The following is an 18,380-nucleotide window of genomic DNA, read 5'->3' on the forward strand; positions in this document are numbered from 1 at the left end:
CTCAAAATCTGAGATTATTGCATAGACTGCTTTTTAGCTATTTTTGACATTTTAATTCTTGGGTGAAATTCTCACTTGAGTGGTTTCCAATTTTAATGTCAAAGTGTTAGCTTTAGAACCCCATTTTTGTTAAGTCTGGATTATATCTCTAATTGAAATCAGAATTCACTTAGTTCTGCCTGTCACAAAATATAACATGAAATTGTCATTTTTCTCCTACCCTTTCCTTCGTATTCACTTTATCTTTGTTGGTAAAAATGAGATGTGCTAATATGATTCTCCTGTTTTTTCTTTCTCCTAAGAGAAAATATTTTAGCCAAGTAAAGTAAAAAATTCACTTCATGTTTTGATGAGACCTTCAAGAGCTGTCTAACTAGTTTAAGCATCATATCGTTAGGCTCCATTACCTCTCAGTTTTATGATTGCATTTTGAATACATTATTCACTTCTTTTTCACAGAGAGCTGGGCATTATGTTTTTCATATTAGTGCCTTCTCTGGTTTTTACTCGTTTTCCCCATGATTTTCTCCATCTGAGTATGTTTTATATTAGATTGCAGATAATTAATTACCTTAATTCTAGAAGCTGTAGGGTTTGCTTTTACCCATCTACTGTTAAAATCTCACATGCCATTTATAGTTCAAATTCTGTGTATTAGTATAATACATACTCAGTAGAATTCATAAGCATAAGGTCAGACCTGTTTTCTGATTGATTCTTCCTAATTGTAGAAACCATTACTTGGTATTGTTAAATATGAATGCATTGTGTTGGAGACTTACCATATTCCTTCAGATTTGTAGACATTTTTTTCCTAAGATTTGTTTTCCTAAGCTTTTTTTACTTAGGAAAGAATTACCAAAATAGTAAATATCCACTGTATAAGCTTCAGATGTTATAGAAATATTTTAGAAAGTGGAGGTCTTTAGTATATTACCATCGAAAGGTAACAGACTTTACAATTTGAAGTCTATTCTTCTAATTCTGTTTCCTTCTGTACACAAATAGTATTATTATGTAGAATAAATGCTAATCGTATGAAAAAGTGGGGTGCTACTATGTTCTTGAATTTAAAAAAATTCAGTAAGTTACTTTTAATATTTTTCCAGAAAGTTAAAATTTACTAATTTGGGAAGAGACTTACCTGTTAAGAGCTTTATATATTTTGGTTCTTCATTCATTCCCCCCTTCCATTTTTGATTTTTTTTTTCTATATTAGCCTCTATTATTATGTTCTTCCTATGTAACCTGATTTGTTTCTTGTATTCTTCATTTTTTCTTAGGAGTGAAGGTTTTTCAGATCTTTTCCTTTTTTGTCAAGTAGGGGGATCAGCTTACAGAACACACACATGTATGTAGTTAGTTACCCTTGTCAAATGAGGTTGTTCTGACAAATATGGTCATTTAGTAAAACCTTTCTTTTGACATGTAAGGCTTGCAGGGAGTATCTAGGGACTTGGATTTGTAGAATCAGGCATATATGAAACAGATTATATTGGATGAGGAAGTCTTAAAACAGAAATGGAAATGAGGGTAGAGAAATGCTTAACAGGAGATGGAGTATCTTGAATGCTAGATTGTCCTTTCTGGCTGCTTCTTGAGACTGTCATACCTGCCTCAGCAAACAAACCTCAGTAAAACCACGTTGTCTGTGTTTGAATACAGATCATTTGGGGGGAAAAAATTAACAACTGTGCTTTGAGTCAGTTCTGTACTTCAGTTCCAAGCTTATTAAATGTTTCATAGAACATAATTTTAAAAAATCTATATGTACCCGGTTTTACTCAAATGGAGTTTGTGGGTCAAATACATTTATTTGAGGAATCAGTCCAATTTTGTACTCACTTATATTTAATCAGGAGTGAGTATACACACACTTTGACTAACGAATATTTTTATTTTATATTAAAAATATTTTGCTCAAAGTATTTTTAAAATTAATACTAATTCCACATTATTTTCTGTTCAAATTTTCTGCAGGTCTACTATATATTATTGAAACACAGAAAGTTCTTGATCTCAAAATTGATTTGAAGGCTTCATACGTTATTATCCCACAGGATGGAATTTTTAGCCCTACGTCAAATCTACTTATTTTGGATCTTGGTCATCTAAAGGTATATAGTAATACTTGTTTTCTATTATGACATTTAAGGTGTTTCCCTGTTTAAAATGTATTTTGTTTTAAAACAGTTTGATTTGCTATATTGATTATTAAATTAGGTAGCTTCTAGGATTTGAAAATTCTTCCTTTCTGGTAAGTAATGTGAAGATTTATTTAATTAGGTAGTTTCCCTACATTTCTAATAGCAAAATTATCATTTGAAATCTGCAGGTGAGGAGTAAACCTAAAAATTACATTTATAGGGGCGTCTACGTGGCTTAGTCGGTTAAGTGTCCAACTTCAGCTCAGGTCATGATCTCACAGTTGGTGAGTTCGAGCCCCACGTTGGGCTCTGTGCCAACAGATCAGAGCCTGGAGCTGCTTCAGATTCTGTGTCTCCCTCTCTCTCTGCCCCTCCCCTGCTCACACTCTGTCTCTCTCTCTTTCTCAAAAATAAATAATAAAACATTTTAAAAAAATTAAAAAAAATTATATTTACAGAATTTGAGAGTAGTGCTTTCCTTTTCAATTTAAATTTGCTACTTGACTGAAATATATCAGATGGGAGGGAGTTCTGGAAATAATCAAATACATCTTTATCCTTCTGAAACTTTTTGCATGTATAACTTTAGATACTAATGTTTTAATAGTTCTGTTAAATCTTAATTTGAGAGATGTTCTTCTTGCATTTACCTAAGTCATTTCTCTTTCCATCCAACTGTGTACATTTTTTTCCCGCAGTTTTGAATAGAGAATATTTTGTGTGTGTGTGTGTTTCTAGATCTGCATGGTTCTCTATGATACCCATTGGCCACATGTGATTGTTTATGATGAGTAAAATTAAGTAACATAAAAATTAGTTCTTTAGTCATATGAGTCACATACAAGAATTAAAATAGTCACAAGTGACTTGTGTCTATTCTGTCAATACAGAGATAATAATGCCATCCTTGTAGAAAGTTCTCTTAGACCACATTACTCTAGATCATTAAATGTAGATTAAATAGCTGTAACAATTTAAACACGAGGGATGGATGATATTGGCATGCTTTCTGGCTACCCAACAAATATATGCCTTTCCTTGATATTGTCCTTTATTCTATGTTTTTACTCTTGAGTTGTTAATTATGTACATGTTTACTGGATTTATATTTATAATAAGCTTTATACACTTAATTATTTATAGTTCACTTTAGTTATGGAATTGTTTCAAGGGTAGTGTGGTATAGTAGAACGAGCAACATTAAGAGTAAGGTGTCTAGTTTTGTGATCTTAGGCAATTTACTTAACCTACCTTTCAGAGATAATCAGTTTTGATAGTCTATGGCACATGAGCTATATAAAATAGAGGTGAAAATGTTAAGGTAAGTACACACACACACACACACACACACACATACATATGAATGTATAAGATCTTTATATATGGCAGTAGAGTGATCTTCAGAAGGTTAAGTGAAAAACATATTGTGTATAGTACGTTAAGAAGGGGGTGGTACAAATATAACTTTGTTGGGGTCATATAAATGGCCAAGTTGGGACTACAGTTCAGTTATTCTAATACTTAATTCTGGATTCTTCTTATAAAAGTATCTAAATATCTGTCATTGTGCCATAGAAACATTTTGTAGGCTACACATGTCTCAATTTGTTTTTAATAAAAAGGCTTCTTGTCAGAACTTAAAAAGTTTTAAATGTTTTATTCTCTAGGATTGGCTCAGTTTTCCTCTGTTAATATATGCAATTGAGAAATATAACTTAATGTGTAAAAATTTACTTTGTACCTGGTCTTTTTGTTAGACATGTCATAGATAAAAACATTTCTATTATGCTTTTATGTCAACTTACGAATCTTTTATTAAATTTTTATGTTATAGTCTTAAAGATAAAAAATTTATATTTTCATTTTGAAGTATTTTGCATCATCTAAACTATTAAAATCAACTTCAAGGTGACAAGTAAAAGTCGTTTGGAGTTACCAGATATGAAACAAGGTGGGGCCAGACTTGAAGAGATAATGCATAGAGCTTATGATTCCTTTGATGTTCAGCTTACAAGCATACAGCTGCTTTACAGCACAGTTGGTAAGTATATAATGCATTATTTAGTGATTCATTTGGCTACAACGATTAACTAGGTTTTTAGACAGTTTCTCTGAAGACCTTCATCCCAAATACATTAGAACATTTGTATTTTCGATTTAGAAGTAATAGTAGTTGCGCCTGGGTGGCTCAGTCGGTTGTGTGTCCCACTCTTGATTTCCGTTCGGGTCAAGATCTCATGGTTTGGCAGTTCAAGCCCTGCATCCGACTCTGTACTGCTAGCACAGAGCCTGCTTGGAATTCTCTCTCTCCTCTCTCTCTGCCCCTCCCCTGCTTGCTCGCTCTCTCTCTCTCTCTCTCTCTCTCTCGCTCTCAAAATAAATAAACATCTAAAAAAAGGTTAAAAAGGTAATAGGGGGCACCTGAGTGGCTCAGTCAGTTGGGAAGCTGACTTCAGCTCAGGTCATGATCTCACAGCTCATGAGTTTGAGCCCCGTGTCAGGCTCTGTGCTCACAGCTCAGAGCCCGGAGCCTGCTTCAGATTCTGTGTCTCCCTGTTTCTCTGCCCCTCACCTGCTCACATTCTGTCTCTCTCTTTCAAACATAAACATTACAAAAAAAAATTTTTTTTAAAGTAATAGTAGATATTGCCTAGGACCAGTATCTCAGGTATCTGGTTTTTATCCCTCAAGAGACATTATTAAAGTCTGGAGACGTTTTGGTGGTCACTGCTGATGAGTAGGTGCGCTACTAGCATCTGGTGAGAGGAGGTCAGGGATGCTACTACTAAACATCATACTGTGTAGAGGAAAGCCCCCCCCCCCCCCCCACACACACACACTTATTTGGCCCAGATGTCAGTAGTGCTGAGATGGAGAAATCCTTTGGACCAGGTTGGAAAACCTTGGCACATATTTAAAGTGTTTATTTTATACAGAGTAATCACAAGAGGCTGCTCGAGGCCAGGGGCAACCGATCTAGCGCCTCTGACCACCCAGGCCTTAAACAGCCAGATAGAGACTGAGGAGGGTCTTAGGAGGACTGAGGAGGGTATGCTAGGCTTACCTTTACTCCGTTCACTCTGATGGACTAATCAGGAGTCTCTGATCCAGATCTAGTTTTAAGATAAAGTCAACAGCCAGAAATTCACTTGTAAAGAACCACTAAAGTAGATAGAGATCCAAGACTAATTTGAGCCCTCTTTCTACAGGGTCATACTGTTGATGATTCCATGGAGTGTTAGGTGTTAGTAAACATTTAGATAATTCAACAGAATTGGGTTGGTGGCTGTTCTAGAGATCTGTATATGTGTGTATATGGTCAAATTTTAATTATCTGAGCTAACTAATAAAAAAGGAAGCAATGAGAACCCAAAATAGTAGTTATTAGAAGTATTGATTTATATAGTATTGGTACATTTTAATTTTTTTTTTTTTTTTTTAACTAAAACTGCTTTGAGATAATAAACTTGATTTCTGTTTTTGTCAGATTCCAGTTGGTGTAGAAGAAACCCAGAAGTGTAGTGGGTGGCAAATATAAATTGTTTATAGAAAATCCATAAATTTTTCTCAGGGAATAAATTACAGTATTTTGGTATGTTTGCTACATTTTTGTAATTTTTAAAGTCCATGCACCGTACTTAATATTGACATGCTTTTTGAAAAAAAAATTTAAAGTATTCCATTGTTATCTGAAAATTACTGGAATTCCTTGGAATTGTTCTTGATGAGCACTAACTCTTCTTAAATAATCTTTTTTGAGCAAGATATTTTTGACATTGGGGCTACTTTAGGTGATTGTCATAAACTTTCATGGTAAATACTGAATCAATGCTTCTGAATATTTTCTCTGAATTGAGAAGTAAAGAAAATATTTATCTCAATACTGTTGGAATTTAAAAAATTGTAAGAGTTCATTTTGCCACCTTTCTTTACATCTAATAATTCATTGGCTTGTTTTTCCTTGACTGGGAACTTTATTGGACCTAAGGAATGATTAGGTTCAAATGAGGTAACGTAAATGAGGATGCATTGTCACATACATTTCATGTTAGGAGATGTGGATGTAAATTTCAGATTTTATCACACAGTAGCCTTTGACCATAAGTAAGTTAATAAATTCCTGTGAATCTGTTTTTTAAAATGGGATGATTAAATATCATTGTGAGAATTAAGTGAAAATTAAAACATTGCCTAGAATAGCTGTTAACAAATCTTGAATAACTGGTAGCTTTTATTGACAGAAAAGAGCTGTGCTTTTCTCTGCCTTTTTCATTATTGCCTTAGAGCCATGTTGTTTTTTGGGTAAAGTAGTCTGGTTGGTGTAGCAACTGTAAATGGATGCACAGATTTGATTAAACTATGTTGTTGGGTTTTTTTGTATTTTGTTTTTAATTTTAGAGCTCGCAAGCTGGGAAGAGGGGCAGAAGGAAGGAGGGAGGGAGGGGGAGGACAGAGAGAAAGGGGCGGGGGAGGGAAGGGAATGTGAATCGCAAGCAGACTCCAAGCACGGAACCTGATGCAGGGCTCGATCCTATGACCCTAGGATCATGACCTGACCAAAAATCAAGAGTCACAGAGTCAACCAACTGAGCCATCTAGGTGCCCCTAAACTATATTGTTGGTTTTTAGTAAGTATTTTCTTCATATTGAAACAGAGTCTTGAAGTAGTAGAAGGAAAATGATGAAAGGGAAAAGAATCTACCTGTTGATTATATGTACTGGGGAGGTGGCTTTAAGGTTGTCTGGATATAGGAAGAATTTCCCATATCATGCAGTGTATGACTACAAAGTATTCATAGTAATTTTAGGTTTAATGTGTTTTTCTAATTATACATGTGCTGAATAAACATGTACTGTTTTCCACAATTAGGTGATAATTGGAAAGAAGCTCGAAAACTTAATGTATCTCCACAACATATTTTGATACCTATGCACTTCAATGTGGAACTTGCTAAGGCCATGGTTTTTATGGATATAAGGATGCCCAAGTATGTATTGTCTGTTTTATGTGATTGTAGATTTTCTTAGAAATTCCTTAGCTAAGGAGATACCGTATTTCATTGTTGTTGGGCTTTTTTGGTGGTAAAATGTACATAACATAAATTTTACCTTTTCTAAGTGTATAATTCAGTGGCATTAAGTACATTCACATTGTTGGGTGACCACCATCACCATCCATCTCCAGAACTTTGTCATTTTCCCACACTGCAATTCAGTACTTGTCAAACAATAATGCCCCACTCCGCCATACCCCATCCCATGGCAATCACCATTATATGTTACGTCTCGATAAACTGGCTACTCTGGGTAACTTATATAAATGGAATCATGCAGTATTTGCCCTTTTGTGGCTGAGTTATTGCACATAGCATAGCGTCTTCAAGGTTGATCCATGTTGTAGCATATGTCAGAATTTCATTTAAGGCTGAAAAATACTCTGTTGTGCATGTATACATATCACATTTATTGGTTCATCTGTCAATGGACATTTGGGTCATTGTAATGAAGTTTGGCTCTGGTAACAATACTGTTAACATTCACAATGCTATGAAGATTGATAGAGAACTATTTAAGTCCTTGCTGTAATTTTTTTTTGTGTATATATCCACAAGTAGAATTGCTGGATCATATGATAATTCTTTTTTTAATTTTTTGAGGAACTGGCCTATGTTTTCCATAGCAGCTATACCATTTTATCTTTCCACCAGCAGTACACAAGGATTCCAATTTCCCCACCTCTTCAGCACTTTTCTTATTTTAAAAATTGTCCTCTGTAGTAGGTATGAAGTAGTATCTAATTATAGTTTTGAGTTGCATTTCTCTAATCATTACTGATTAGGTAATTTTCAGGTATTTCTGGGCAGTTTATACATTTCATTGGAGAAATGTTTATTCAAGTCCTTTGCCCATCTATAATTGGGATTTGTTTTGTTTTTTAAATGCATTCTGTATACTAACTCCTTACTGGAAAGATGATTTGCAAATATTTTCTTTCGTTTTGTGGATTGGCTTGCCTTACGTATCACTCTTTTAAGAGTGTCTGCTCAAAAGTTGTAAATATAAAGTCCAATTTTTTTCTAAATTTAAATCCAAGTTAACATATAGTGTAATAATGATTTCAGGAATAGAATTCAGTGATTTATCACTTACATATAACACCCAATGCTAATCCTAACAAGTGTCCTCCTTAATGCCCCTCACCCTTTTATCACTACCCCCCCCACTCAACACCCTACCAGCAACTTTCAGTTTATTTTTTGTATTTAAAGTCTTATGATTTATCTCCCTTGCTGTTTTTATATTATTTTTGCATCCCTTCCCCTGTGTTCATCTGTTTTGTATCTTAAATTCCACATATGAGTGAAATCATTTATTTGTCTTTCTCTTGACTGACTTATTTTGCTTAGCATGATACACTCTAGTTCCATCCATGTTGTTGCAAATGGTAAGATTTCATTCTTTTTGATTGCCAAGTAATACTCCATTGTGTATGTATACCACATCTTTATCCATTCATCAGTCAATGGACATTTGGGCTCTTTCCATACTTTGGCTGTTGTCGAAAGCACTGCTATAAACGTTGGGGTGCATGTGCCCCTTTGAATCAGTACTCCTGTATACTTTGGGTAAATACCTACTAGGGCAGTTGCTGGGTCGTAGGGTAATTCTGTTTTTTTAAAAGTTTTGTGAGAAACCTCCATACCATTTTCCAGAGTGGCTGTGCCAGTTTGCATTCCCACCAGCAGTGCAAAGAGGTTCCTCTTTCTTGGCATCCTCTCCAGCATCTATTGTTTCCTGAGTTGTTAATTTCACCCATTCTGACAGGTGTGAGGTGGGATCTCATTGTGGTTTTGATTTGTATTTCCCTGATGATGAGTGATGTTGAGCATTTTTTCATGTGTTGGTTAGCCATCTGGATGTCTTCTTTGGAAAAGTGTCTATTGATGTCTTTTACCCATTTCTTCACTGGATTACTTGTTTTTTGGGTGTCGAGTTTGTAAGTTCTTAATAGGTCTTAGATACTAATGCCTTATCTGATGTGTCATTTGCAAGTATCTTCTCCCATTCTGTTCATTGCCTTTTAGTTTTGCTGATTGTTTCCTTAGTCCTGCAGAAACTTTTTATCTTGATGAGGTCCCAATAGTTCATTTTTGCTTTTGTTTCCCTTGCCTCTGGAGACATGGCAAGTAAGAAGTTGCTGTGGCTGAGGTAAAAAGGTTGTTGCCTTTTTCTCCTCTAGGATTTTGAGGGCTTCCTGTCTTACATTTAGGTCTTTTCATGCATTTTGAGTTTATTTTTGTGTATGGTGTAAGAAAGTGGTCCAGGTTCATTCTTCTCTATGTCACTGTTCGCTTTTCCCAACACCATTTGCTGATGAGACTATCTTTTTTCTATTGGATATTCTTTCCTGCTTTGTCAAAGATTAGTTGGCCATATGTCTTTGGGTGCATTGCTGGGTTCTCTCTTCTTTTCCAATGATCTGTGTGCCTGTTCTTGTGTCAGTACCGTACTGTCTCGATGACTACTGCTTTGTAATATAGCTTGAAGTCCGGAATTAATGATGCCTCCAGCTTTGGTTTTCTTTTTCAGGATTGCTTTGGTTATTCAGGGTCTTTTCTGGTTCCATATAAGTCTTAGGGTTTTTTTTTTAAGTTCTGTGAAGAATGCTGGTGTTACCTTGATAGGGATTGCATTGAATATGTAGATTGCTTCGGGTAGTACCAATTCGATAAGGTCCCATTTATCTGTTGCCTGTGCTTTTGGTGTTATGTCCAAGAAATTAGTGTGAAGTTCAACATCATGAAACTTCTGTATATTTTCTATAAATATTTTATACTTGAAGCTTTCATGTGTAAGTCTTTGATGCACTTGGAGTTTTTTGGCTATGGTATAAGGTATAGACCCAGCTTCTTTCTTTTGCATATCTGATTTGCCCAGTACCATTTATTGAAAAGACTGATCTTTTTCCATTGAATAGTCTTTGTTGAAAAACATTTGAGGGGTGCCTGAGTGGCTCAGTCAGTTAGGCCTCTGACTTTGGCTCAGGTCATGATCTTAACAGTTTGTGAGTTCAAGCTCCACGTCAGGCTCTTTGCTGACAGCTCAGAGCCTGGAGCCTGCTTCAGATTCTGTGTCTCCCTGTCTCTTTGTGCCTTTCTTGCTCTTGCGCGCTCTCTCTCTCTCTCTCTCTCTCTCTCTCTCTCTCAAAACTAAATACACGTTAAAAAAATTAAAGAAAAATAACCATTTGATGATATATATGAGGATTTATTTCTCGGCTTTCCATTCTATTTCCTTTGTATTTCTGTCTTTATGCCAGAGCCACACTGTTGCGATTACTGTTAGCTTTGTGGTAAGTTTTGAAATCAGGAGTATGAATCATCCAGCTTTGTTCATTTTCTAGATTATTTTGGCTAATTTAGGCTCCTTTGAGATTCCATATGAATTATAGGGTGGATTTTCTGTTGTTATAAAAGATGCCATTTTGATTTTGATATGGATTGCATTGAATGTGTAGCTGCTTTGAGTAATCACATCTTAAGATATTAAATCTTCCAGTCCATGAACATGAGATGTCCTTCCATTTCTTTGTGTCTTCTATAATTTCTTTCAGCATTTTGGTAGTTGTCAGTGTTTGTCTTTTTCTTCCTTGGTTGTTTATTCTTTTTTGATGGTGTTCTAAATGGAATTTTCTTAATATCTTTTTTGGATTATATTTATTGTTATTCTATAGCAATTGATTTTTCTGAGTTGATTTTAATATTCTGCAACTTTGCTGAATTCGTTTATTTCTAACTTTGTGTGTGCATGCATGTAACTATTAGGATTTTCTACATGTTCGTTTTTATAATTTTTTTTTAATGTTTATTTTTGACAGAGACAGAACATGAGTGGGGGAGGGGCAGAGAGAGAGGGAGACACAGAATCCGAAGCAGGCTCTGAGCTGTCAGCACAGAGCCTGACACGGGGCTTGAACTCACAGACTGCAAGATCATGACCTGAGCCAAAGTTGGACGCTCAACTGACTGAGCCACCCAGACGCCCCTACATGTTCATTTTTGAACAAAGGCAGTTTTACTCTTTGTTTTCAATTTGGGTGCTTTTTATTTCTTTGTCTTGACTAATTACTCTGGCTAAAATTTCCAGTACTATGTTGAGAAGAAGTGATTTAAGTGGGCATCCTTTATCCTGAGCAAAGAGGAAAAGCTTTTGGTCTTTTACCACTGAGTATGTTAGCTATGAGTTTTTTCATATATGACCTTTATTATATTGAAGTAGTTTTTTCTCTTTTTCTTCTATTCCTTATTTGTTTGATGTTTGTATCATGGAAGTGTGTGGAATTTTTTCAAATACTTTTTTTATTTTTTCCTTTATTTTATTAATGTGGTGTATTACAATGATATATTTTCATATGTTGAACCATCCACGCATCCTAGAAATAAAACCTGAGTCATGCTGTATAATCCTCTTAATGTACTGTTGAGTTTTGTTTGCTAGAATTTTGTTGAGGATTTTTGCATCAGTGGTCATAAGGGATATTGGTCTATAGTTTTACTCTGTCTTTGTCTGGATTTGGTATCAGAAAAAGGCTGGCCTAAAAATGAGCTTGGAAGTGTCCCTTTCTCTTTAATTTTTGGAAGAGTTTGAGAAAAATTTGTATTAATTCTTTTAAGTGTTTGCTAGAATTCACTAGTGAAATCTTCTGATCGTGGACATTTCATTATTGGGAGAGTTTTGATTACTGATTGATTCAATCTCCATACTAGTTATAGATCTCTTTAGGTTTTGTATTTCTTCACAATTTAGGGTTTTGGGGTTTCTGATTTCTTATATTTATTATTTACATGGGATATTTTTTCTGTTCTTTCACTTTTAAACTAGTGGTGCTCTTGGATCTAAACTGAGTCTCTGGCAGACAGTTGGATCCCATTTTTTAAATCCATTCTTTAAATTTAGATCTTGGATTGAGAAGCTTAAACCATGTACATTTAAAGTAAATATTGATGGGGAAGGACTTTGTCATTTTGAGATTTGCTTCCCATATATTCTACAACTTTTTTGTTGCTTATTTCCTTTCTTACTGACTTCATTTTCATTTAGTTGACTTTTTTGTTGTGACATGGTTTGAGTCCCTTCTGTTTTCCATGTGTGCATATTGTATAGATATTTTATTATTTGTTATTATGGAGATTACATATAGCATCACAAGGTTATAACAATCCATTTAAAATTGATACCAACTTAACTTCGATTGTATACAAAAACTCTACTTGTTCACTGCTCTACCCCTCCCATTTTATGTTACTGATGTCGCGTATTACGTCTTTATATATTGTGTACTTATTAACGTAGATTTATAATTATTTTTTGCATTTGTCTTAAATCCCATAGAAAATAAAGAGTGGAGTTGTAATCAGATTATAAGTGATACTTGATTTTACATTTATCATATAAATACCTTGATCTTTAATGAGATCTTTATATTTTACTGTTAGCTGAAACTTTGGGCCCAGGATCCTAAGTAGAGAAGTCTGTTGAACTCGACTAGACTGGTTAGCTGATTTAGTCCTCAATAGTTTCAGACTGTAACCAGTCCTTTCACCTGTCTTTCCGCCAGTACTTTTTCCTCTTCCTTGCAAACCTCAGGCGGATCATCTATTTTATAATTTAACTAAAGACACATCTAACGCCTACCAAACAGTCCCAGGGGAATTGTTACAAGGGAGGCAACAAGAGAATGCTCTTAAAGTAGTGCCCAGGCTTTGTGTCTGAAAGGAAGTATAGGGGGAAAGAGGTAAGTAGTGATAGCCTGGCTTTTTCCTACTGCTGTGGACGTGACTGCTATTACTTACCTGCTCCTGTCGTGTGAAAGAGAGACCCATACTCTTCTTTGTTGCTTTTTAAAATATAATGACTCTGTCTGCTAGCAAACATTGTGTAGCGTACTGAATCTTGTTCTCTTTGACTTCTGCTAGGAAATCAAACTACAGTCTGAGAGTCTTAAGGCAGAGGGATGTCAATAATTGGCTTAAGAAAGACAGAAGGAACAAAAGCCATTCTATACATTGTGGATTTTTCTAATCCAGCACTAGGTGTAGTCTGATATTAGATACGAGGCTTAGGTTCTCTAGTTCTTGCCCAGATGTCCCACAGCCTATTTATTGTTTAATATATCTTGTAAAGTTTGTCAGTATGTGGTAAAAAACAAAGATGTATGTGATTTTCTGTTGTAAACATGAGTTTGAATTGATTCCTTTTTAGCTTAGTTGAAATATTTTTTTTTTAAGTATGGTTGGATCTAGAAAGTTAGGGAGTACCAGGAAAAAGAAGTTGATATTATGCTGAGGAACTTGCGTTGGGTTTATCTATCAGTATATGATCAGGAAGAATTAATGTCCTGTAATGCAGGGAATATGTAGAGCATAGAAACAATCGAAATAACCGATTAAAACCTATATCTGGGGCACCTGAGCAGCTCAGTCGGTTAAGTTTTAGATTGAGTTTTGGCTCAGGTCATGATCTCAGGCTTCATGAGATCGAGCCCCATGTTGGGCTCCATGCTCAGTGCTGGATCCTGCTTGGGATTCTCTCTCCCCCTCTCTTTCTGCCCCTCCTCCCACTCATGCGGGCACATGCGTTGTCTCTCCTAAAAATAAATAAACTTAAAGAAAAAAAGATAGATAAAGGAAATGCAAGATCATGAGAGAGCAGTCGCATGTAACAGTTGCAAATTGTTTCTGTAAAGGCACAGATAGTAAATATTTTAGGCTTGAATTCCATATTGTTAGTCATAACTATTCACCTCTGCTGTTTTAGGGTGAACATGGCCGTAAACCATACGTAATGAATGGGCACGGGTGTGTTCCAGTCAGTAATACTTAATTTATCAAAATAAGCAGCAGGCTGAGTTAACCCCTGGCCATCTTTTACCAGTTTCCAGTCCAGTGCATTGTAGTCAAACATGACCAGTACAAGGGAAAAGATACTGGGAAGGTCATTTGAACGAGTATTCTAATGATACTAAAATTGCTATAGGTTAGGCTCAGAGAAGGACAGCTACAATAATAAGAGGCAGAAACTAAATGATTTAGAAAGAACAAATCTGAGAAGCGTTTGATTTTAATTTAGTAAGCTGGAGCAGTCTGAAGTGAATATGCTAAAACCCTGGAACTGTAAAAGTATTAGGCAGCATCCTTTGAAATTTGATCTTAAAACATTTAAGGCAAATAAAAAGGAAGTCCTCTACTATTTAGTACATAGTATTTTGGTGCCCCCATTTTCAGCTTGTACACCTGGTATATATAAAGAAATTGAAAAGTTGAGTTATAATAATGAGACAGATTTATAATGGTTACCTAAGTTAAACTAGAATATATGGAACTAATTACAAATATTTCAGCTATTAAAGTAAAAGAAAGCTTCTAATTTTCTCAGGAAATGCAGATATGTTTTTAAACTGATAACCTTAGCAGCCATGCGTATGAATTGAAAAAGTTAAGTTTTAGAAAAGATAGAGGGATAAAAATGGTGAATAAAAACTTACTCTCGTTTTGATAAGTCTCATTTTATTTTTTTAATTTTTTTTAAATGTTTATTTTTGAGAGAGAGACCGAGCATGAGTGGGGGAGGGGCAGAGAGAAAGGGAGACACAGAATCCAAAGCAGGCTCCAGGCTCCGAGGTGTCAGCACAGAGTCCGACGTGGGGCTCGAGCTCATGAACTGTGAGATCATGACCTGAGCCGAAGACCGACACTCAGCCGACTGAGCCACCTAGGCGCCCCTGATATGTCTCATTTTAAACTATTATTGTTTTAGAGACTTTATTTAGAACAGTTATAGAGTCACGGAAAAAATTGTTGCCGTTGACACACAAGGTTACATTAGTTTCAGGTGTACAGCATAGCGATTTGACAACTCTAAATGTGCTATGCTCACCAGAAGTATAGCTACTTTCTGTCACCATACAAGACTATTACAATACCATTTGACTCTATTCCTTGTGCTATACCTTTTATCCCCATGACTTAGTCATTCCAGAACTGGAAGCCTATACATCCCGCTCCCCTTCACCCATTTTGCCCATCCCTAACCCTCTCCCCTGGCAACCATCACTTTATTCTCTGTATTTGTGTATCTGTTTTTTTTGTTTTTTAGATTCTACGTGTAACTGAAATTGTATGGTATTTATCTTTGACTTATTTCACTTAGTGTTATGCCCTTAGTCCTCCCATGTTGCAAATGGCAAGATCTCATTCTTTTTTTTATGGTGGAGTAATATTCCATTGTATATATATCTTCTTTATCCATTTATCTATTGATGGACCTTCCAGATGCTTCTATCGGCTATTATAAATAATACCACAATAAACATAAAGGTGGATGTATTTTTTTCAAATTAGTGTTTTCATTCTCTTTGGGTAAATAACCACCAGTAGAACTACTGTGTTTCTGTTTTTAATTTTTTGAGGAAACTTCATACTGTTTTCCACAATGGCTGTCTAAATTTACATTCCTGCCAACGTTGCATGAAAATTTCTTTTTCTCCAGATCCTCAGCAACACTTGTTATTTGTCTTTTTTATGCTAGTTGTTCTGGCAGGTGTCAGATGATATTGTGGTTTTGATTTGCATTTCCCTCAGGATTAGTGATGAGCATATTTTTATATGTCTGTTGGCTGTCTGTATGTCTTCACTGGAAAAATATTCGGGTCCTGTGCCCATTTTTTAAATCAGATTTTTTGGGTTTTTTGGTTTTAAGTTGTAGAAATTCTTTATATCTTTTGGATATTAACCTTTTATTGGATATATTATTTGTAAATATCTTCTCCCGTTCAGTAGGTTGTCTTTCCATTTTGTTGATGGTTTCCTTTGCTGTGCAGAAGCTTTTTATTTTGATGTAGTCCCAGTAGTTTAGTTATGCTTTTATTTCACTTGCTTGAGGAGAAATGTCTAGAAAAATGTTGCTAAGGCTGATGTCCAAGAGATTATGGTCTATTTTGTCTTTTAGGATTTTAAGGTTTTAGGTTTCAAGGAGTTGAAACTTACATCCCCACAAAAACCTGCACACAGATGTTTGTAGCAACTTTATTCATAATTTTACATAAAGTTTATACACTTAAATTTTATATTTCAATTTTATAGCCCAAACTTATAAGCAACCAAGATGTCACTTAGTAGGTTAGAGATAAACTGTGCCATATGAAACACTGAAATAGTGTTCAGTGCTAAAAGGAAATGAGCTATCAAGTTATGAAAAGACATGGAGGAACCTTAAATGCATATTACAAAGTGAAAGATGCCAATCTGAAAGGGCTACATAATGTGTAGTTTTAACTAGATGGCATTGTGGAAAAGGCAAAAATAGGGACACAGTGAAAAGAAAAGCGCTTGCTGGGACTTGAAGCTGACAGGGGAGGGATGAATAGTCGAAGGACAAAGGATTTTAGGGCAGTGAAGATACTCTAGATGATATACTCTAAATGATATGATTGATACATGTCATTATGTATTTGACCAAACCCACAGAATGTACAGCACCAAGAGTGAACAGTAATGTAAACTGTGGACTTTGGTGACTCTGATTTGTCTGTGTAGTTTCATTAGTTTCAACAAACATACACCATTCTGGTTGGGAATGTTGTTAATGAAGGAGGCAAGGCATGGGTACATGTAAGAGGTATATAAAACATCTCGGTATCTCCTATCAGTTTTTCTGTGACCCTTAATTTGCAAATCACATGATACTACACACAAAACCCTAAAGATTCCACCAAAAAAATTACTAGACTAAATGAATTCAGTAAATTTGTAGGTATAAAATGAATACATAGGAATCTGTTGCCTTTTGACATGCTAATAATAAAGTGCAGAAAGAAAAAACAATCTCATTCACAGTTGCACCAAAAAGAATAAAATACCTAAGAATAAACATAACCAAAGAAGTGAAAGACCTGTACTCTGAGAACTGTAATCACTGATGAAAGAAAATGAGGATACCAAGACGTAGAAAGAATTCCATGCTCATGGATTGGAAGAATTGCTATCATTAAATGTCTATACAACAAAACAAATTACAGATTCAAAGCAATCCCTAACAAAATATCAGTGGCATTTTCACTGAACTAGAACAAATAATCATAAAATTTGTAAGGAACCACAAAAGACCCTGAATAGCCAAAGCAGTCTGAAAAAGAAGAATAAAGCTGGAGGTATCATAGTCTCAGGTTTCAAGATAGACTTCAAAGCTATAATCAAAACACTATGGTACTGGCACAGAAATAGACACATAGATCAAGGGAACAGAATAGAGTGCCCAGGAATAAACTCATACGTATATGGTCAATTACTCCATAACAAAGGAAGCAAGAATATAAAATGAGGAAAGGACAGTCACTTCAAAAAATATGCTGAGGAAACTGAACACCTACATGCAAAAGAATGAAATTGAACCACTTTCTTATACCATACCCAACAATAAGCTCCAAGTGAGTTAGACTCAATTATGAGACCTAAAACTGTAAAAATCCTAAAAGAAAAAGTAGACAGTAATCTCTTGGACATCAGCCTTAGCACATTTTTCTAGTTATCTCTGTTATATTTTTTGAAGAGTATATCTTTGCTTCATTATATTGCCTTCTTTGTCAAAGATCGGTGGACTTTATTTATAGAAGTCTACTTCTAGGCTCTGTATTCTCTTCCAATGATCTGTTTGTCATTTCTTTTGCCAATATCAGTGTCTTACTGTACCTTTATAGTAAATCTTGAAGTCTGGGAGTGTCAGTCCTCCATCCTTGTTCTTCTCCTTCAGTATTATGTTTACTATTCCGGATCCTTTACCTCTCCTTAGACTCATTTTGTCAATATTTATTAAATAGTTGTCTGGGATATTGATGTTAATTGCATTGAATCCATAGATCAGTTTGGGAAGAACTAACATCTTGACAATACTGAGTTAAAAAAAATTCTTTAATGTTTGTTTTTGAGAGAGAGAGATAGAGCATGAGCAGGGGAGGGGGAGAGAGAGAGAGGGACAGACAGACAGACAGAATCCAAAACGGGCTCCAGGCTCTGAGCTGTTAGCATAGAGCCTTATGTGTGGGGCCCAAACCCATGATGGGTGAGATCATGACTTGAGCTGAAGTCGGATGCTTGACTGACTGAACCACTCAGGTGCCCTGGGTTTTAATATCCATAGGTAAACTGGAATATCTTTTTATTTCTTCATTTCTTTTCT

At 35.3% G+C, this 18,380-nt stretch overlaps 1 protein-coding gene across 1 annotated transcript in view; it reads left to right on the top strand.

Moving 5' to 3' along the window:
- Positions 1 to 18,380, top strand: part of VPS13A (vacuolar protein sorting 13 homolog A) — a 234,969-nt gene that overhangs the window by 61,727 nt on the left and 154,862 nt on the right. The window contains 3 exon segments of the mRNA XM_042913973.1: positions 1,981 to 2,117; positions 4,056 to 4,188; positions 7,018 to 7,135. Of these exon segments, the coding sequence (XP_042769907.1) occupies positions 1,981 to 2,117; positions 4,056 to 4,188; positions 7,018 to 7,135 (388 nt within the window).

Source organism: Panthera leo, chromosome D4, assembly GCF_018350215.1.
Source record: "Panthera leo isolate Ple1 chromosome D4, P.leo_Ple1_pat1.1, whole genome shotgun sequence".
Lineage (NCBI taxonomy): Eukaryota > Metazoa > Chordata > Mammalia > Carnivora > Felidae > Panthera > Panthera leo.